This window comes from Microchirus variegatus (assembly GCF_963457635.1).
Source record: "Microchirus variegatus genome assembly, chromosome: 6".
NCBI classification, from domain to species: Eukaryota; Metazoa; Chordata; class Actinopteri; order Pleuronectiformes; family Soleidae; genus Microchirus; species Microchirus variegatus.
Window position 1 is genome coordinate 1,573,253 of NC_139807.1, and position 22,512 is coordinate 1,595,764.

General features: G+C 40.7%; 1 protein-coding gene across 7 annotated transcripts in view; it reads left to right on the forward strand.

Moving 5' to 3' along the window:
- Positions 1 to 534: 534 nt before the first annotated feature.
- dlg3 (discs, large homolog 3) overlaps positions 535 to 22,512 on the forward strand; it is a gene marked incomplete at its 5' end in the record, with an annotated part of 80,406 nt that continues 58,428 nt past the window's right edge. For 5 of the 7 annotated variants that reach the window (XM_083891683.1, XM_083891681.1, XM_083891680.1 and 2 more), the window contains one exon: positions 20,558 to 20,974. In XM_083891683.1, coding sequence (XP_083747809.1) covers positions 20,558 to 20,974 — 417 coding nt within the window. Of the gene's footprint in view, positions 575 to 1,753; positions 1,886 to 7,309; positions 7,390 to 13,750; positions 13,871 to 20,557; positions 20,975 to 22,512 lie in introns of those variants that run through there. The other 2 variants (XM_083891686.1, XM_083891685.1) reach the window with 2 other exon arrangements.

Genomic DNA, 22,512 nt, shown 5'->3' on the forward strand with positions numbered 1-22,512 from the left:
GGCTACATTTTCGTCAACATTATTCACTTAAAGACACTCGCGTCGTCACGTCACGTGGTGCATGATGACCTGCAGGGGGCACCACTTAAATGTGTCAATGTTGACGAGTCCGCGCCGTGACCGTGGTGCGTTTAAGACCCGTGTCGAGGTGTGTGAGGAAGAGGAAGAGGAAGAGGAGGAAGAGGAGGAGGAGGAGGAGGAGGGACGCGTCACGCTTCACCCAAAACTTGTGGAAAGTTGTCATAAAGTGAACAAACTCCTTTTGTCGCAATTCAAGGCCCGTTTGTTTGTGTGTTACACTGAGTGTGTGTGTGTGTGTGTGTCTGGATTACACACACTCTCACACACACACCGCTGACTGGGAGTGTCCAGACTGAGACCGGATTAAAACAAAACAAAAAAACCTCTACATCTCACTCGTTTGTGAAGAAGGAGCGACACTTTTGTTGTTGTTGTTGTTGTGTTTTTAATCCGGGACTAGGACTAACCACTACTGTTCTTCTAATCTAAAGAAGAGATAATCCTGGGAGTTACATGACTTTTCGCGGTGGCCACGGCATGGTGCACAGATTTGGTGAGTTAAAGTTTAAACTTTGACATAAAATAATCCAGCATGGATGCTTCTTTTTTTTTTTAAATGTGTGATTTTAGGATGATGACAGCTCCATCACGTGTCACAGTGGAGCCTGGTAATCTCAGTGATAATCCCACACAGGAGAGACACACTTCTTCTTCCTCTTCTTGTTTGTGTTTTTGGAATTTGTAGAAAGTTTTTTTTTTAAATACGTTACTGTAAATTATTATTTATTTATTTTTTAAAGATTATGTTAAGGATGATCATGTGAAGCAGTAGATTAATCATCATCATCATCATCATCATCATTTCAACAATCAGCACAGAAAAATACCTTTAATTTTTAATACAAATACTAGTAATGATAATAATGTTTATTATTACTTTTACATTTGTAACAACAGGGGCCTTTTAAAGGACTTTTTAAAACCTATTTTCTACAGAAAGGACTGAAAAGAGAGATATTATATTTACTGTCCATCACATGTTTTATTATTATAGTACATTGACTATAAGATATCTTTTAGAAAACTTCATAATATTTTAAGAGCTCGGAAAACCAATTTAATAAAGCATTTCTGTCCCTGTTTGCTGAATTAATGATTATAAGATAGATAGATAGATAGATAGATAGATAGATAGATAGATAGATAGATAGATAGATACTTGGCTAGCTAGCTGTGCTTTGTTGTCATCTGAAATGATAGCTTGCTAGACAGCTAGCTAGACAAACAGACAAACAGATAGATAGATAGATAGATAGATAGATAGATAGATAGATAGATAGATAGATAGATAGATAGATAGATAGATAGATAGAAAGAAACTTGGCTAGCTAGCTGTGCTTTGTTGTCATCTGAAATGATAGCTTGCTAGACAGCTAGCTAGACAGCTAGCTAGCTAGATAGATAGATAGATAGATAGAAAGAAAGAAAGAAAGAAAGAAAGAAACTTGGCTAGCTAGCTGTGCTTTGTTGTAATCTGAAATGATAGCTTGCTAGACAGTTAGCTAGTCAAACAGATAGATAGATAGATAGATAGATAGATAGATAGATAGATAGATAGATGTTTATGACAATGTGCCTAAAACTTTTCTATCGTCATTCGACACGTGTGTGTTATATATATATAGTTTAGTTATTTTAGTACTCAGACCTATGTCTTTATTGTGTGACACAGACACTGAGCGAGCCGTGGGGCTGCTCAGGAAGTACCAGTCCAGCCTGACTAGTGCACATGAGCAGACCTTGAAGACCAACGTGGGCAAAGTGTCGGCCATCTTGGGAAGTCAGCTGTTCCGAGCCCTTCTTGGTAAGAAAAGCACACTAAATTGAATTGTTCTTTTTGAGGAAGGAGTCTTTCAAAAGCACTTTTGTCGTGATGAAATGTCTAAAAGCCAATCCCTGTTTGGTTTGTGGTCATTGTACTGTACAACAGTCTCTTAGTGAGGCTTTAGTGATCTCTGTTATCCAATTGTTGGCAGCAGCAGCAGCAGCAGCAGCAGCAGCAGCCGTGCACAGGATGTAGTCCGGGTCAGGTTTTATTAATTTTGTGTGAGACGTTAACTGAGTCTAAATGTTTCCCAATCAGGGTGCTATGAAAGAGGCCTTTCAGTCGGCCTGACAGAGGTTTGCTGTATAACCCCCCCCCCCCCAACCCCCTTCTGTAATGAAATCCTAATAAAACTGCACACACACACACACACAACAACACACTCTATATCTGTAGTCTTGACTTTTCATAAGCTCAGACTTGTCACACTGTGAAAATACAATTCCTCCCTCGTTACCCAACACTTTGTGGCCTCGTGTCAACACGATACAGATCTCTGCTCCTATAAATTTTGAATTTTGAAGTATGAACACAGTTCATGATTTTTGTGTATCTTAATGACCTTAATGACAAGATCTGGGAACGATGTCGACGAGGCCAGCGTCGTGAACTTTGACCTCGGCTCCTTTTACAGCAGATAAGGCACATGAGGTGAATTCAGTTGATGGTTGAGTGGTGTTTCTAATGACCACAGTACATGTTATAATGATGCTTGTTGACCTGGGTCTGCTGCCGATGTTACTGCTGGGGATCTGAGGGGGATGGGATGTGCTTTAGCAGCTGTTTTCTTAAGGAAAGTTTGTTTATTTGTCATTGCAGGTTTAGAGAATCTGCAGAGGTGGTTGGAGGGAATAATTTTTAGTGTTTATATCATCAAATAATGTAATAGGTTGTCTCCATCAACAACGAAAGAACAAAACACCTGTATCATTATCACTGTACTTATTTCTTCTCTTTATGTTATTGATATGCTTTTTAGTTCAATAGTGAGTTATAGTATAGTTATAGTTAGTTAGCTAGCTGTGCTTCCTTGTCATCTGAAATGAAAGCTTGCTAGCTTGCTAGCTTGCTAGCTTGCTAGATAGATAGATAGATAGATAGATAGATAGATAGATAGATAGATAGATAGATACTTGGTTAGCTAGCTGTGCTTTCTTGCCATCTGAAATGATAGATAGATAGATAGATAGATAGATAGATAGATAGATAGATAGATAGATAGATAGATAGATAGATAGATAGATAGATACTTGGCTAGCTAGCTGTGTTTTCTTGTCATCTGAAATGATAGATAGATAGATAGATAGATAGATAGATAGATAGATAGATAGATAGATAGATAGATAGATAGATAGATAGATAGATAGATAGATAGATAGATAGATAGATAGATACTTGGCTAGCTAGCTGTGTTTTCTTGTCATCTGAAATGATAGATAGATAGATAGATAGATAGATAGATAGATAGATAGATAGATAGATAGATAGATAGATAGATAGATAGATAGATAGATACTTGGTTAGCTAGATGTGCTTTCTTGCCATCTGAAATGATAGATAGATAGATAGATAGATAGATAGATAGATAGATAGATAGATAGATAGATAGATAGATAGATAGATACTTGGCTAGCTAGCTGTGTTTTCTTGTCATCTGAAATGATAGATAGATAGATAGATAGATAGATAGATAGATAGATAGATAGATAGATAGATAGATAGATAGATAGATAGATAGATAGATAGATAGATGTTTATGACAATGTGCCTAAAACTCTCCTATCGTCATTTTTGGCTGTGCTTTGTGTTTAGAGCTGACAAGCTGCTCGCGAAGCAGCTAGCATATTAGCGCTAGCAGTAGCAGTAGCTTAGAAAGAACTCCGCTCATATCATGTCCTTTAACAAATAAGTGTCTACTTGCGCAACGGTTTTGTCACAAGCATCCACCATTCATTTAAAATGTGATTAGAATTAGCCACGCTAAATGCTACGTCATAAACCTGAAGCAGTCATTTCTCCCACTGTTTTGTAAGTCAATGTATTGAGGACAAGAACAATTTGTAAAAAATGTATCTTTAATAGCTCAGGATGATACTGATAATTTTGATATTTATTCGAGTGAGGGAGACGGAGAGCGGATTATCTTTCAAAGTGAGGATTCCAAACATTCCTCACAAAGAATGTACAGTGAAGCAGACGGGGGGGGGGACAGAGTGTTATTGGCCTCAGTGATAACGCTGTCCCTCAACTCTCCTGGTTTCCTGTATCACCCGCTGCAAAGTTTGGGGTCACCTATACAGCTTTTGTTGTGTGTTCCATTAAAAGTCGCACTTCTATTCATCAAAAGAGTTGCAGAATGAATAGAAAATATAGTCAAGACATTAGAAATAATTGTCAAAGGACCAGCAAAACTGTTGCACAAGGGTTTTCTAATCATCCAATAGCCGTCTAACGCGATAAGCAAACACAATGTACCATTAGAACAGTGGAAATGGGCCTCTATACACCTATGTACATATTCCATTAAAAACCAGACGTTTGCAGCTAGAATAGTCATTTACCACATTAACAATGTATAGAGTGTATTTATGATTCATTTCATGTTATATTCTTTGAAAAAAAGTGCTTTTCCTTAAAAAATGAGGACATTTCTAAGTAGTGTGTAAGAGTAGAAGAAGAAAACTCAGGTCAGCACCTGTGCATCAGGTGCAGAGCTGATGATGATGATGATGATGATGCCTCACCTCCTTCATTCAGTGTGTGGTTGACATCAGAAACAGGCCGAATAGAGGAGCAGCTGATGCACGGCACTAATGGGAGAACAGTGCAGTGTAAACATTCCTCTTGTCCTCCCCCTGTTTGCTTTGTCTTGAATGCTTTTTTTTTTGTGTGTGCCAGGCGAACGGCGCCGTTTTTTTGATCCTCTTTTGTCGCGATTAAAACACAGACGCTGCTCCGTGTCCAGCATTTTCGGTGTTGTGTGTTGTGCTTGTTATATTTTTTTACAGATCTCTGTGACTTTTGACGGACTGTGGGAAGTAAAGAGGTGTTTGATGTAGTGTGGGAAGTTCGCAGTAGCGGGCCACTTGATTGGACGTCTGCACGGTTGCACAGTCACGAACAAAGGTTGCCTTAACTGTGCATCCACCCTTTTTGTTCCAGTGAACAAACATGCTGTGGGAGGCACACACACACACACACACACACACACACACACACATACACATAGACACATGTTAAATTACAGAGGACCTTAAATTCCTGGGAAATATTTCACACAAGTAACATAAAGGGAAAGGGGGATAATTGTTTTCCCTGAATTGAAATCCTGTGAATGTGTTATTCCAGAGAGCTGTAGATTGCTCATCGCTGTGTAGAGAGTGTGTTTTTTTTTTTTTTGCTCTATGATTCACCCGCGCAGGGAATACAAAGATGACTTCAGTCCATTTGAATAGGTACATAACAAATAGAAGAGGCCTCCAAACACCCACAAACACGCTGATGCTGAATGTGGAGTTTTGTGGACGGGGGGGGGGAGAAGGTGCGGGAAACCCCTGATGACTGTGACAACAGGCCTCTGCGCTCCAAACCGGGCCATCTTACGTCCTGTGAACGAGACTTCTGGCTTTGATTATGTACTTTGTTCGATGGCCAGGAATGCATGTGGTCTGCAAGGGTTGGAGCGGTTCAGGGCTTCTTATTTTGGGAAAGTCACAGATGTTGTAGAAAATAGCTCTGCACTTTGTGTGACTGTGAATCCTGAGAGCTCAAACTCCTGAGTTTATCTCGTTTCTTTACGCACAGGACAGGAATAGCTTCGGCGCTATAATTATAGAAGTGAGAAACGTGTGGCAAGCGAAGCCAGGTGTTTTGCCGTGAATCAACAGATGCAGCAGCGTTTATTAAATGAACTCATCAGCGTTTTCTGATGAGAAAACGGGTCATTACAGTACGAGTGTCTCGGTGTCTTTCGGCGCGTTGTTTTGGTTTGAAACAAAACAAACTGCAATTGTGTTTGCAGTTTTGGTTCAACCTCACTTCTCCTCAGCCTCGTTTCCAGCCCACTGTGGAATCATTTCTGCAGCTTGAGAGACAAATATTATCCCCAAACTGTGCGTAAAAGAGCAGTTAATCCTCGGTAAACAAAGGTTCTGGTCGATGTGAAAATGTTGCTTGCTAAAAGTGCTAGCTAACACGCTCACGCTTTTAAGCTTTCAAAACATTCTTTAAAGGAGACGGAAACTCCGAAATCTGACTTTATTCTCAGAATTCTGACTTTAATCCCAGATTTCTGACTTTAAACTCAGAATTCCAACTTTAAACTCAGAATTCTAACTTTAAACTTTGAATTCTAACTTTAAACTCGGAATACTAACTTTAAACTCAGAATTCTGACTTTAAACTTTGAATTCTAACTTTAAACTCGGAATTCTAACTTTAAACTTTGAATTCTAACTTTAAACTCAGAATTCTGACTTTATTCTCAGAATTCTAACTTTAAACTGAGAATTCTAACGTTAAATTCAGAATTTTGATTTTAAACTCAGAATTCTAATGTTAAAGTCAGAATTCTGAGAATAAATTATTATTAGGTCACACATGTGTGTGTTTTATTTGTTGTGTTTATTTATCTCTGATGTGCAGCACTTTGTTTCCACTGTTGTTGTTTTTAAAGTGCCCTATAAATAAAGTTGAATTGGATTGGATTCACAATGAGCTTTGGAAAGTTCATGAACTCTCCCATCATCAAACCTTCCTTAATTCCTGAAGGCGGGTTAGCTCATCGAATGGCTGCCACTCAATGGGGCGACCACAGGACGTGGGTGTGTGACCAGTCAAAGGAGGGAGTGAAGTCGGAAAGGAAAACAGACAGACTTTAAAAAGACAGAAGCAGGACCCAGGGAAGTACTCTTCAGTGTTGTCGTCTACGATCACAAAAATTGCAACAGGCCATGAATTTCCCAGTGTTCAACTATAGGGGGCAGTGTCTGCTCATTTCATTCAGTAGATAATGGAGCTTAAAGTGACCTGCTGCGGTGAAACTGACAAACAGAGATGTTTGAAATAATCAAAAAAGTACAGAATGTGTTTATCCAGGAAGTGTGGGCCTGTGTTTTCTGCACCGTCAGTACCTGAGTCATGCTCGGCAGGGATGGAAAAAAGAGCACATGCAAATGTGGAGACAGAACTTCCACGTACACCGGTGACTCCCACCAACGCGTTTTCACCTGCTGTACCCACCCAGGGAAACAGACGTCTCCCTGTGCGGCCGTGATTGATCTGTCCTTCCAGACCTGAGAAGTTACTGAGAAAAAAACTACTTTACATCTTAAGTTTCTAATGATCCGAGCTGATGATGATGATTATTATTGTTTGTTTTTCTTCTTCTTCTTCTTCTCACAGATATTCAAGAGTGTTACGAGGTGACCTTGCAACAGAACTCCACTGTTGTGAAAGAGGACAGCAGGCTCGATGTGTGGGAGGTACCATTTTTCATTTTCACGTTATAAATGATACAGTAAATGTTCTAGAGCCGAAGCAATTCAACTATTCATCGGGTTGAGGCTTTTAAAACAAGCTGTCTGATTGTTTTAGCTTCTTATATGTGAATATTTCATTCGTTTCTTTGCTCCACATAAACAAAGAAATCGTTAAAACTGAATCGTTTTGGTTTGTGGACAAAAACAAGACATTCGAGAACATCGTCATCTCCAGGTTTGACATTTTATGGACCAAACGATTCGATCGATTAATCGAGAAAATGATAATCAACAGTCTGCCACGCTTGATTCACCTCCCCCCCGACTGCTTTACCGGTGTCCCTCACACTCCTACATGGATGAAAAGGTTACCATGAGTCATGGAGGCTGTGGCTTCAACCTGGAGAGTGAGTGTGAGGCAGAGAGGGAACGTTGGAGGGAGGAAGGGAGGGAGGAAGGGAGGGGACACATGGGGTAGAAGGAGAAGAGAAAATTAGCCGGAGTCAAAAGAGTGTTGATTACCATTTGCTCATCAGTGGGCCGCTCTCTCGTGAAGTCAGCCAGTCTTTATTGTAACGAGTGTTTGCGCTCACGTGGTTGTTGAAATGGCAAAGTGAACTGAAATAACTTGAAATTTTCTATAATAATAGTCGGCATCACCCTGAACAAGGATCAGTTGAAAATATTTGCAAACCTCTTACGGAATCATTTTAATGATTTTTTGAAATTGAGGAAATGATCCATTTGCCCTGATGCACTTTGACAGTGAGCTGACGTTCTTCAAAAAAACTAAAAGTATCTTGAAATGACTTGACATCTCCTATAGTAGTAGTCAGCCTCACCCTGAACAAGGATCCATTGAAAATATTAGTAAACCTCATTAGGAATAATTTTAATGCTTTTTTGAAATTGAGGAAATGATCCATTTGCCCTGATGCACTTTGACAGTGAGCTGACGTTCTTCAAAAAAACAAAAAGTATCTTGGAATGACTTGAAATTTTCTATAATAACAGTCAGTGTCACCCTGATCAAGGATCCGTTGAAAATATTTGCAAACATCTTAACGAATAATTTTAATACATTTTTGAAAGTGAGGAAATTATCCATTTGCCCTGATGCACTTTGACAGTGAGGTGACATAAATGTGTCACAAAAGCTCTTTAGTGAACACAAGTGTATCGAGATACATCTGGAATTGTTTTTTAAAAGCTACAAAGAAGCTGTTTTAAAAAAAAACATGAGTGAATTATTTCCTTTGTTTTCTGTGAGATTCACAGTTCTTAACTTCAGTTGATACTGTAGCTAGTCCAATAACCTGCGTCTTGTATGAGTAGGCGCGTATTAAATCATCATATGCACATTTTAAAGCCGTGCACACTGTGTGTGTGTGTGTGTGGCTTTTTTAGGCTTATAATATTAAGGTGGTGCAGAAATTGCACAATTCAATCCTCACATGAGATAAAAACTTTAATCCAGCAGTCAATCCCTTAATGGCAATATGTTTTTAAAATGCTTGGCGCTAAGTCTGAAGTGGATTATGTACGGTCAGCTAAACATGGGCAACAACTGCAATAAAGTTGTCATTTTCAACACGGTTTTTAATGGACGCTGTCGTGCAGGTATTAGAGTTGTCGCACTTTATGTCTGCGTGTGAAACTTGAGTGACTTAGAAAATGGATTCACACAGTTACTATTTGAATCATTACCATAGAATTCTAGAATTGTCTCTCACACAATGGGAATAATACATAGCTAGAATAGAACATATTGTAAATAAATTAGATATGAAATAAGAAAAGTATAAAAAGAAACGGCATTGTACTAAAAGAGAAGAAGACGACAAGATTATAAACCTTGCAGTAAAAAAAGGAATAATGTTAAGTGTGTGGTTGACCACAAGTATTTCAACTGCTGGTTTCTCCTCTCATTCTCATATTTTGTGGATAGTGATCGGTAATTCTATCTCCGTTTAAAAACACAGTTTCCAGAAAGGTTGCTACACACATATACACTTTATATACAGTCTTTTTTGTCTGAGACGAGAAGAACAAGGGTTTTTCTTCATATAATATCGCCCTGAGGGCTCCATGTTTGCACATATTCCTCAGTAGTTTTCCATTCTTGGTCTTCACCCACAGTCTTCTCCCCCAAAAACTCCCCCAGATCTTGTCACGGTAAAACAATCACAAAAACATTTGGTCCAAAATTTGACAAAAAAGTAAAGAAAAAAAATAATAATTTGGACGACATACTAAAGTATTACTTTTTTGTCAAATTTTGGACACATTTTTGTCAAATTTTGTAAAAAATAATTTTTTTACTTGTTTTCGTCAAATTTTCCACAACTTACTAAAGTATGACTTTTTTGTCAAATATTGGCCAAGATATTTTTGTGACTTTTTTGTCAAATTTTGACCACATTTTTTTGGACCTTTATGTCAGATTTTGGACACAATTTTTTTTATTTACTTTTTTGTCAAATTTTGGACAACACTTTTTTGTGACCTTTTTTGTCAAATTTTGAACGACATACTAACCTATGACTTTTGTCAAATTTTGTAACTTTTGTTTTGTAACTTTTTTTTTTGTCAAATTTTGGACAACATAGTAAAGTATGACTTTTTTGTCAAATTTTGACACATTTTTTTGGACCTTTTTGTCAGATTTTGGACACATTTTTTTATTTACTTTTTCGTCAAATTTTTATGGCAAACATTTGACAAGTCATAGGTTTTTCATGAGGTTTGTCAGTGAAAACATTGAGAATCTTTTTCTTCGTACCTTTATCTATTAAATAAACAGATTTAGAGAGAGTTTGGTATTTATTGCATATTCAGGAAGCACCACCAACAGGTTTATAGGTTTGGTAAATGAACCATTTACTGTATGTATTCATTCCATTTAATCTTCTCAACAATATGCATTATAATGAAATTATTATTTAGCTGAGGTTGTAATATTTCCACCTCCTGACTACTCATGCAGTGTCATTGGAGCTAAAATGTGCGCTCCTACTCTGCTCGTCCCACAGTAGAGAAACTCACCCCCAAACTCTAACTGTTGCTTGAACTTTATTTTCCAACCTTCTTTGCATATTCTGTGATCCGCCCATGTTGAGCTTCTGAATCCACCCCCACCACCATCCTCTCCTCTGTGGATCCCACAGTCCTCGAGAGCGAGAAGGTGATGGAAGGATGCAGCGTTGGTAGCGCAAGTTTTGAGACTTGAGCAAGTGTAGTGAGAGCGAGTAAGCTTGCTTAATGGACACCCAGTGAGGTGCTCATCAGTATTCTAGCCGTGCTGTCACCTGAGTGGAGGATGGGATGGAAACTAAATGAGTCTGCAAATTCCCTGATTTGGTGCAGAGAAGCAGGTGAGAGTGCAGGAGGATAAACTCCCGTGGACAACAAACAGGAAATAAGCCGTTTTTCATTCACTGCATGGTAGAGCTGCAACTAACGATTATTTTCGCAATCGATTAATCTGTCGATTATTTTCACGATTAATCGATGAATCGTTTGGTCCATAAAATGTTGATCAGTGTTTGTTTATCCTGGAAATGACGATGTTCAGTTTTCATGATTTCTTTGTTATGTGGAGCAAAGAAACTTCTTAAATTCACATTTAAGAAGTCAAAACAATCAGAAATCTTGTTTGAATTATGAAAAAAGCTTCAAACCGATTAATCGATTAATTTAGTAATCGATTAATCCCAAGGACAGGTCAAATTCAAGGACTTTCCAGGTCAAATTCAAGGACCTAAGGACTTTCCAGGTCAAATTCAAGGACTTTCCAGGTCAAATTCGAGTATATTTCAAGGACTTTCCAGGTCAAACTAAAGGACTTCCCAGGTCCAGTTCACTCATATTCAAGGACCTTTCAAGGACTTTCTAGGTCAAATTCAAGGACTTTCCAGGTCAAATTCAAGGACCTTTCAAGGACTTTCCAGGTCAAATTCAAGGACTTTCCAGGTCAAATTCAAGTATATTTCAAGGACTTTCCAGGTCAAACTAAAGGACACCCCAGGTCCAGTTCACTCATATTCAAGGACCTTTCAAGGACTTTCTAGGTCAAATTCAAGGACTTTCCAGGTCAAATTCAAGGACATTTCAAGGACTTTCCAGGTCAAATTCAAAGACTTTCCAGGTCCAGTTCACTCATATTCAAGGACCTTTCAAGGACTTTTATTTATTGTGTGAATTCATGGTAAAAAACAACTATTAATTTTAAATGTTGTGTGTCTAATATAAAGACACACACTGTTAGCTGCCACTATTAGACAGGGGTGCGGGGGGGGGGGGGGGGGGTAATTGAGTTGACCTGCTGCTGTCAGCGCTGCCATGTGGGACCAGAGCTGTCAAAGTGAAACTCACTTCACACCTCTGAAATAACACCGTTTTATCTGATCTGCACCAGTGCAAAAATAAACCGAAATGAAAACACGATATCACGCTTCTTTTCTTTCCTGCCGACAAACTCTTTCCATTGGTCGACGGTCACGGTTGTGTGTCTGTGTGTATTTATTTAAAAAACATTTCAACTTTCATTTCTTATTTGGAGGGAGCTATCAGGTCAGAGTGTGCTCTCAAGGCTGCCCTCTGCTGACGGTTAGGGTTAATAAGTCAGAGTTCTTACTTGTCACAAAAACTGCACTGTATTTGTGTATATGTTCTGTTTTCAAAGCATTACTTTTGATTGTGTTGAGGATTAATTTCAGCTCGCTGAATATCGGAAGAGTGTGCGAGGGGTTGCCAACCGTTTTGTAAAATAAGGATTTTATTCCATATTTGGATGAAAGACAGAACAACACACTTTGTGCCTTATTTTTTTTATTATCAAGTCAGTGTAAAAAAAAACACATTACAATATTAGTCCACTAATGAAGATTGTGCATTTGTATGGGGGGGGGGGGTTCAAATCCTTCTCCTGCTGTCAGGCCTTCTCCATCTGTCTGTCATTCACTACTATCCAACAGAACATGGACACTTTTAATTGTCAGTCCTGTGTATTCGTAGCAACGGAGACGCGTACGGCGACGTGTAAAGGTAAAAAAGGGTGGTGACGGGAAGATATTACAGTAACATACATCGAAATACTATTGTAAAACGGCAAAACTAAACTTACTTACTTAGGCTAGCTACTTAAGCTAGCTCCAGTCTCTTCTTTAGCCCTAAAAAGCACTTGTTATTAGCCCTAAAAGCACTACGTGTTCCTGTTCTAACCGTTATATATGTTATATATACGTTATATATATGCCAGTAGATAAGATTGAAAAACAGTTTAATTCCTGTGTGCTAAATTTTTAAGCTAGTCCGTTCGCTTAGCTTAGCACAACCTAAAAATAGTGACTTCCTGGTTTCTTGTTCAGGGTTGTAAACATACATGTTCCCCAAAAAAATATATTGGATTTTTTTTATTGTTTCTTTCTTTCTTTATCTATTTATTTATGTATTATTATTATTATTTTGTTACATTTTGAACAAGAGATGAAATAGTGCTAGCAGCTCTGTGTCCAGTTTTATGCTAAGTGCAGCCTGCATAGCTTCAAAGACCTAGCTAAACATCTGATTTTACACTAATTTATTATATTCATATTTTCGTCAGGGTGTTTGTGGCTGTAACCGACATCATGTTTTCTTTTCTTTTTTTTTTAAATTTAACTCTCAGCAGGAATGCAAATGAGTGTTAAAGCTTGAGTCACTTATTTGTTTCTGAAATATTTAATTATGTAACCCTGTGAAAAATAATCTGGTGTATTACTGAAAGAGGTTGTAGTTGCAGGCTACGCTTCAAAAATATGGACTGACCTGACAAATAATAATAGATGATAATAAAATATTAAACATTATCCATCCATCCATCCATTATCTACCGCTTTTTCCTCCACCAGAGGGTCACGGGGGGTGCTGTGCCTATCTCAGCAGACATTGGGCGATAGGCGGGGTACACCCTGGACAGTTCGCCAGTCCATCGCAGGGCCACATATAGAGACAAACAACCATTCACTCACACACTCACACCTACGGTCAATTTAGAGTGACCAATTCACCTAATCCCCATATCGCATGTTTTTGGACTGTGGGAGGAAGCCGGAGAACCCGGAGAAAACCCACGCACACACGGGGAGAACATGCAAACTCCTTGCAGAAAGGCCCTTGTTCCGAAGTTGTTCCAAACGGGGCTCGAACCCAGGAACCCGGGTCTTCTTGCTGCAAAGGCAAGAGTGCTAACCACTACACCAACCGTGGGCCCTTAAACATTATCATAAAAGAAAAAAATGTTTCAGGAACCAATTACAGACTTTATGAAAAAAAATGATTGAATCATGCATTTCCTTCATTCATTCTTTCTCTGTGTGACCAGGAGGAGGAGGAGGAGGAGGATGAGGGTGTGTCTCGGGTGAGAGTGACCAGCAGGAGCAGCGCTCACAAAGTGGAGCGAGTTTCAGGCGTGGTGATTCGCTCCCACGTCGACCTGCCAAAGGTGAGTAAAGCAAAAACAAACAGTGAGAGTGTTTCCCTCTCGAGGGTCTCCTGAACACATCTTCTCCCCTAGTGTCTATATTATTAAGACATCAGAAAGGGCAAGTGATGTTAAAGGAAGCAATGATCCAGCAAGGAGAAGCAGATTTTTTAGTACAAAATCCTTAAAATTTACTTTTTGCTTCATATATAAATGAATATAACGAAAAATGTCATCTGTTTTGTTTTTAAAGTTCGTCTTTTGATCTTTTCGTAAATATGTTTTGTCGCCTGCAGCTTAAACTAACACATCGTTTCAACGTTTGTCCCTCATACGGAGGCTTCTAAACATGCCTCTGATCTAATACGAGAGATCCCAAACAATTTACTGCCTTGCTAAGTGTTAACTGAGCTTAGCGCAAAGACTGGAAACAGGTCACTGTGATCTAATATGATGTAGGCAGTGTGTAAAGAACGCCCGGAGGGCTATTTCGTTGCATCTGGTGCAAAGAAAGTTCCAGTCAACGTCTTTAGAACTTTACAAAAACATGGTCAAGAAATGATATGTAACCATGACACAGCTGTCAAATATTATATAATGATAGACGACTTCTCTGTGACATACAATTTTTGTTGTGTTTTCCGTTAAAAGTCAGACTTTTATTCATCAAAAGAGTTGCAAAATGAATAGAAAATATAGTCAAGACATTGACAAGATTAGAAATAATGATTTTTATTGGATGGTTTGGTTTGAAACTGGTTTCAGCTGTGCTAACATCATTGCAAAAGGGTTTTCAAGGGTTTTCTCATCATCCAATAGCCTTCTAACGCGATTAGCAAACACAATGTACCATTAGAACACTGGAAATGGGCCTCTATACACCTATGTACATATTCCATTGAAAACCAGACGTTTGCAGCTAGAATAGTCGTTTACCACATTAACAGTGTATTGTATCTGATTTATTTAATGTTATATTCATTGCAAAAAAGTGGATTTCCTTAAAAAATAAGGACATTTCTAAGTAACTTTTCAACGGTAGATACAGTGCTAATATTCCCTGGCTGATTGATGGCAGATTTTCTTGTATAGATTCAACAAAAACAGCTCTGGTGTGTTTATAAGTGATGGTCACAGGTGCTGCTATTGTTACGCCGTTCCCTTGTTTCCCAGCCTTTTTTTTTTGCTGTGCTTAGTGTTTGTTCAGTTATCATTCTTCTCATTTAACTCCCAAAAAAACCACTGTGGAGTGTTTCTTTTAAAGGCTGTGTACGGTCATGTGATGGAGACACGATGGGCCCTTGTGTTACAGCATGGCCAGTGGCACATGGCAGTACAGTGGCCACAGGCGTTGGCTTTTCAGCCGAGCCCTGAACTAGTGCAGTGGGGGTGGAGGTGGAGGTGGAGGGTGGAGGGTGGGTGATCTGGAGGAAAAGCGAAGGAGATGCAGGCTGCGAGCTCGCAGATCCACCGCGCTTGTACGACAAAGTCTCGCGTATAAGAAAAATGGTGACAGCCGCACAGGTTGACTCTGCTGCGAGAGAGCTCGCTCTCTATCATATGAAGAAGGGAGGTGAGGGAGCTGAGGAGGTGCAAGAATTGGGAGGGAGGAAAGATAAAGTGGGGGAGGCTGGAGAAAGAGAGAGAGAGAGAGAGAGAGAGAGAGAGAGAGAGAGAGAGAGAGGGAGCGAGGCAGCTGAGAGACGAAGGCCGGTGCAGTGCAGAGCTGGAACGGACACCCAGAGCTCAGCCTTCCTCGGGGTTGCCATGGAAACCACATTCCTCCCCCGCCTGCATCCCTACAGACTGCTCTGACTCTTTCTATCTATCGCTCTCTCTCTCTCTCTCTCCACTCGCTTTTCTGTTTTTCATCCTGTCTTTTTCTTTCCTCTTCTAATTCGCATCTTTGTTTTTTTTTTTTCTCTCTCTCTTCTTCCCTCTCCGTCTTACAGCTCACACACACACACACACACACACGATGATGATGCACACTCAGCAGTGGTTTTTACATGCGCTGCTCTCGGTGGCAAGGTGAACGGATAATCACAACGCAGCGCGCGCACACACACACACAGTTTCCCATGCATTCAGCGACATGTGCAGCACTTTGTCGTTTTATGGCCCCTCTGTGCTCCACCGGTGCCCCCCTCTCATCATCACATCTCTGCCCACTGAGGGGCTGCGTTTCGGCTGCATTTCCCACCTTCGTCATATGTTGTCCCCTATCCTTTTCTGTTGCAAATCTGTATGAAACTCGTGCAGCCCTGATGCTCTCTTTCATTTTCCTCTGTGTGTGATGGAGCTTAACAAGGAGCCCAGTCTGCATCTATAGCAGACCTTTGACGTTGCAAAACCAATGCCTATCTTGCGTTTATCTCTTTGCCCTGCACACTCTGAGTCACCGAGCACATTGCATGTCAAGATCCGACTTTATTCTGCACTTTATTCCCTCTCATATCTCATATTTGCACAAGAAACAAGTGCATTCAGCTATGATGTAATGATGCCTGAGAGAGAGACTCATGAGATGTGCTTCCTCAGCCCCCCCCCACTCTTACAGTTAGTTAAGGCTACAGTAGCTTATGTGTTAATACGGCGCTGCCTCTTTAAGACCGCCTTCACTGCCGACTGTCCTTTTATGGTGCCGCATCCGGTCAGGTGACGGAGGAGCAGTCGTCGTATAGCTGCTCTGAGATGAGAAATGCCTAGAAATGACTGAAAAGCCAAATACATGGTCTGCGCAGGGTGTCCAGGTGGGTTTATGTAATAAGGTCTGTGCTGGCTGATGCTGAGCTGATAGTGCTGGGGGTGTGTGTGTAGAAAGAAGTGTGTGTGTGTGTGTCTGTTTCAAAAGCACAGGATGATTTCCTCGTTTATGCCATAAATCACCGGTCCTTCTTTTCCATTTGCCAGCACGAGGTCAGAGGTCACTGCTTTCATTTCACAAGATAAATCACCTCGTGCTGTTGATCCACATCTTTCCAGTTCAGGCTTTAATTGGGCGTAGTGTGTGTTGTTCAAGGTTTTCACACACAAACACAAACAGCTCTCACTCATGCACACGTGCACCATGTGTGTGTGTGTGTGTCTATATAATATAAAAAAAAAAAAACAAGACTTCTGCATCTACAAAACTGCATTTTATGTGCTTTCTTTGGCAAGTTAAAATCTTCTGCTTTGTCCAATGGTTAAATAATCTTATGTAGGTGACAAAACGACATTTTTTACGGAACACAAACCAGCACTGAATTAAGCGTCAAGACGTTTTCTGTCCCCTGTAAGAGGTCCACTGTAATTTGATAAGCGCATATTAACTTCCTGTCGTCCGTCGTCTTTCCTGCTGCTCCCGCGGTGATACAGAAAACCAGAAATTGATTGGCTCTAAAAGGATGTACCAGTTTTTACACTAACGTTCAAAAGTTTGGTTTTAGTCACTTATAAATGTCCTTATTATTGAAGGAAAAGCACCTTTTTTTCAATGAATATAACATTAAATGAATCATAAATAAACTGTATACATTGTTCATGTGGACTATTCTAGCTGCAAACGTACATTGTCACCTGTCAATGTCTTGACTATATTTTCTATTCATTTTGGAACTCTTTTGATGAATAAAAGTCTGACTTTTAACAGAAAACACAACAAAAATTGTATAGGTGAGCCCAAACTTATGAACGCTAGTGTATTGTTGCACATGATGCAGAATATTTAGTTTATAAAAGAGACAAAGCGAGGCTATAGGGAAGACGTTTGCAACATGTGCTCAGTCATGTGTGCCCGTGATCGATGTGCTTACATCGTCCCTTTCGAGAAAAGCCCCGCCCCCTCCTCGATTGTGATTGGCTCCGGCGGGGGGTTTGTGGTAGTTTGAACGTGATTAAGTTCCTCCTCTCTTTGCCGCTCTCTTCTGCTCAGCAATTCTCTGCAGGTTAGAGTGATAGAATATCATTATAATGAAGTGAGTTACTGTTGCATGTAATTAAGTGTGGCTGAGCCCGCTGTGTGTGTGTGTGTGTGTGTGTCCTGGTAAACCTGCAACACAGTGCAGCGTGCGCTCTCACCCTAACATTTCAGTTGAGTTTGCCAGGATTGTTTACACACACATGTACTCATTATAAACATACATTTGAAGCGTTGTCACATGTTGTCCGTCATATTTCATGATGCATACACGCAGGTCCTTCATGGTGACGCTAGAACGTCTCTCACACAGTGTCACAGTGTTTTATATCTGTGATCGACCTATAGATGCACAGTTGTATGACTGAGAATATGACTGTCACACACACATTACACGAAACACACACACACACACACACACTCTTATTCTCGTCCTCCGCCCACTCCAAAGCCCAAAGCGTGTAATCTTGTTGGTTGCGTACACGTGTCAATGTCATCGTCGTGAGCACAAAATATTCTCCTTAATTTAACGGCACTTTAGCTTTAGCATTAGCAATCCAGTTTTTCTCCCTCTGCCAGTGTCTGTTGTTAGATTAGCAAAAAAAAAAAAAAATTTCACAACTGGAAAGAAGCACCAACATTTGAATGAATGTACCTCTTGGGTCATTCTTTTGAAAAATCCCATCAGCCACAATTTCAGTCAATTTCCAACTATCTTTTACATCAGAATTTCATTTCCTGGGCTGATTTCAGTGAAATGATAGGTAAAATGTCTAATTTATAAATCAGAAATCCTTTTTATATCTCTTTCTGCCATTTACTCTGAATATTTTCTAAAATAATTAACAAAAATAATTCAGATGTGAATGTGAAAAATGTCCATTGATTGTGATGTTCAGGTTCTAATTGGTTCTAACATGTTAAATACACTGACCATTTTTGTACATTTGGAATCAACGTTTTGCTGGAATATTGTTGTGTTTGTGCATATTTTTGTACATTATTTGAGAGTATATGGCTTAGATTAGATAGATAGATTATGATTTAGAAATTAGAATTTTAACCTATCATTTGACACTGAAATCAGCCCTGGAAATGAAATTCTAATGGGATTTTTCAAAAGAATGACCCAAGAGGTACATTCTGTCAAATGTCGGTGCTTCTTTCCACTTGTGAAAGATTTTCCTGAAAAAAAACAAATGCAATAATAATCTGCTCTACTACTGTGAGATTATTTACCGATGTCTGTAGATGGACTAAGGATGACCGCGGTGGTGACCAGTGACCATGTCACAGACACTCTGAGCTCACTCTTTAAAGTTGGATTTTTGGCTGCACTGGTTTGATGGAAAACATGGATTATAGACTATCAGGATCTGGGTCACGGTCGAGCTTTGGTGTGCGGATGATGACTTAAGTCTTTTTATATTAAAGCAAAAAAATACCCAAATGTTGTGTTTATATATATATATATATATATGTATTTATAAACATATATATATATATATATGTATATATATATAGATAAACATGTACATATATTTCTATACACATATACCTAAACAGTAATAATTGGTGTAAATGTTTTGTGTTTGAGTCAGTGGATTGATGATGATGATGATGATGATGATGATGTGTCAGTCAGTGGCTTTTTCAGTGAGGCTGAGCTGCAGCGGCTCCTTTAAGAAGAGCTAGTGAAGCGCTCAGTGCTGTTGATGCTACTGCTGCTGCTGCTGCTGCTGCTGCTGCTGCTGATGCCAGCGCTGCCAGTTGATTGGCTGTGGCTGTCAGGGCTGAGGTGCTAGAAGGATGCTGCTACAAATCCTCCCTCCCTCCCTCCCTCCCTCCCTCCCTCCCTCCCTCCCTCCCTGCATCTCTCTCTTGCTCGCTCGCATCCCTCTGAATAATCCACATCTAGGGCACGCTGGCTGAGCGACGATCCACTGCTCAGCTCCTCTCTGCAGGCTGAGAAGAAGAAAAAAAAGACAAGAGAAAAGAGAAAGACAACGATTTTTTTCCAACGCAGGAGGAAAAAAGAGAAGAAGAAAAAAGCCTAATATTTTGAGCCGGGACGAAAACCAAGAGAGGAAGATTTTCATTTGCGGATATCATTTATTTATATATATATAAATATATATATATATTGTTTATATATCTATATATATTTGTACACACACATATAGATATTTATATATATATCCCTGTACATATCTGTATCTGTGCTCGTCCGTTTATAATACTATTTTTATATGTATCTGTGTGTGTAAATATATATACTATATAAGCAAAAATAATATGTACGTGTATATATATGTGTATATATAAATATACATGAGTTTCTATGCGTATCACTGTGAACCAAGAGAAGCAAGAGGAATTTCTATCTTTGGGGCTGGTCTCTTCTGATTGTCGTATTGCTCGTATATGCGATATTTTGAATATTTCCTTTGATCTTCTACATCAAGAGGACAAAGACTACATGCCCATTTTCTATTTTATTTCCCCGGCGCCGCTTTTTCCCGTCCCCCTCGATCCTGCCTTTTTCTACGTCTGACGGGGAGCGACGACGACGCCGACGACGACAGGAGAGGAGTCGCAGGATTCGGCGCTAGAGAAAAAGCGGGGAAAGAATCTGCAGAGATTCCTGTGATTAGTTCTGTTTCCGTTGGCTTTTACCGCGTCCTGAGCCCCGGTCGCTGCGTCGACATCTGAGAGGAGGGAGGCAGCAGCAGCGGAGACACGGAGAGAGTGCCACGCCACTCCGCTCAGCGTCAGCCCCCCCTCCCCCCCCCCCACCCCCAGCCAGCATGCACAAACACCACCACTGCTGCAAGTGCCCAGAATGTTATGAAGTGACCCGCATGGCTGCCCTGCGTAGGATGGACGCCCCGTCGTATGGAGGAGACTGGCAGGCCGAGCCCTATGGGTACCCGCCTGGGTACGGGGGAGGCCAGACCTTACCGCCTCCAGCCTCGGGGGGAGGTGGAAGCATGGGAGGAGGAGGAGGAGGAGGAGGAGGAGGAGGAGGAGGTGGTGGAGGAGGTGGAGGTGGAGGAGGCACTTTGGGGAGAAGTAAGGGCAAGATTATGTCTAGTGGGGGCCCAGGAGGCCCCAACCCAAAGGGCCAATCCAAGGGAGGCCCCAAAGTAAACGGCAGCAACTCCAGTGGACAAGGAGGATGGTGGCCTGAGTGCACCTGTACCAACCGGGAGTGGTACGACCAGGTAACTCCTCTTCCTCGTCATGTTTTAGACAGCTCACACAGACCATCATCATCATCATCATCATCATTATTGTGCATTCACCTCCAGCCTTTTGCCTTCACCATTTGTTGACTGTGAGTGAACAGGACCGATGCAGTTGATCTTCATGTTTTGGCTTTTGATGCAGATGACTAATGCTATAGATTTAACACACCTAGCAGCGGCGGCGGCGGCGCGTGTGTCGTCAAAGAACGTACGCTGCTGATGCGGTTACCGTGGGCCAAAAAATGGTGCATTTTCATTGGCGAAGCAGCGGCGGCGGCCCGCCGTGAGTCGCACGTCGCAATTATTTTAAGTTGTTTCCCAGCAACTCGTAAAACGTGACAGAGTGATTTCTGTGAGAGGGGACACATTCCTCAGAGATGCTGTGCTGTTGTTGTTATAAGGATTGTGTGTTTGGTTGTTTAGAGGAGAAATATCCACTTCTGCTCATGTATTGTCCTTTTTTTAAATCTCAAAATAGTCACAGTGCACAGCAAAAAACAGAGAATCAGCAGTTAAAGTGCTGTCTGTTGCACACGCAGCTCTCCTCTCGCTGCATGTGCTCCATTTTGTCTTTCTTTTATTTACATGTATTCATAAATTACAGTTGATATCAGGTCAGAACAGCTCCAGAAGCCTCAGTCTCTAATTAAGCAAGGTGCACGTATGAGAGCATGAGAATCAGTGTGCGTGTGTGTGTGTGTGTGTGTGTGGGGGAAGGGCAGCTTTGGTGAGCGCGAGCAAGAGATTCAAGGAATGGTCGCTGCCGTGCATGAGTATGTGTGCGTTGTAGTCTCATGTTTGCAGCAAGTGAAGCCGCTGCATTGTTTGCACAACCCCCCTCCCCTCTTCCACCACCACCACCACCTCCCCTCTTCCTCATCCACCCCCCCCCCCCCCCCCCTTCTTGTCTGATCGCATTTTGAAGAAGAAATATGGGAGGCAGCAAGCAGGAAGAAGGAAGGTGAGAAAAGGCACGGGGGTAAAATGGAGGCTGAGATTTCAGCGGTTTCACAGTGGAAGAGAACCCCCCCGAGCAGAGCCCACCATATGAGCCGGCAAACATCGCTGACGTTACAGCCGTGTCTGCGTTTAACATCTATTGCAATGTTTTACCTCTGCAGCTCGAGCTCCTTTCACACGTTTGAAAAGCTCACAGCACTGAGATGTGATTATGTAAGCATTTATTATTATTATTGCCTACAACCTCGTTCTTCCACTTCCTCTACGTTTATTCATACGTTTTAGCGACATACAATGGAAACGGGACGAGCGTCTGCTTGATGAAAACGTGCTGTTTGGTTACATCACGCCAAAGCGTCTTATGTCGGCATAGTATCTCTGCTCCCCGCGTCCCTCTCCAGTGATGCTTTGCTGTATCATGCGTATGTGTGAGCGCCACATGCTAACTCCTAGCAGGGAAGTCATCCAGAGAAGGAATCAGCAGCAGCAGCAGATGATGATTTGGTGATAATGGGGCAGCAAGAAGAAGAGGAAAAATAAGCTAATAAAAGCTA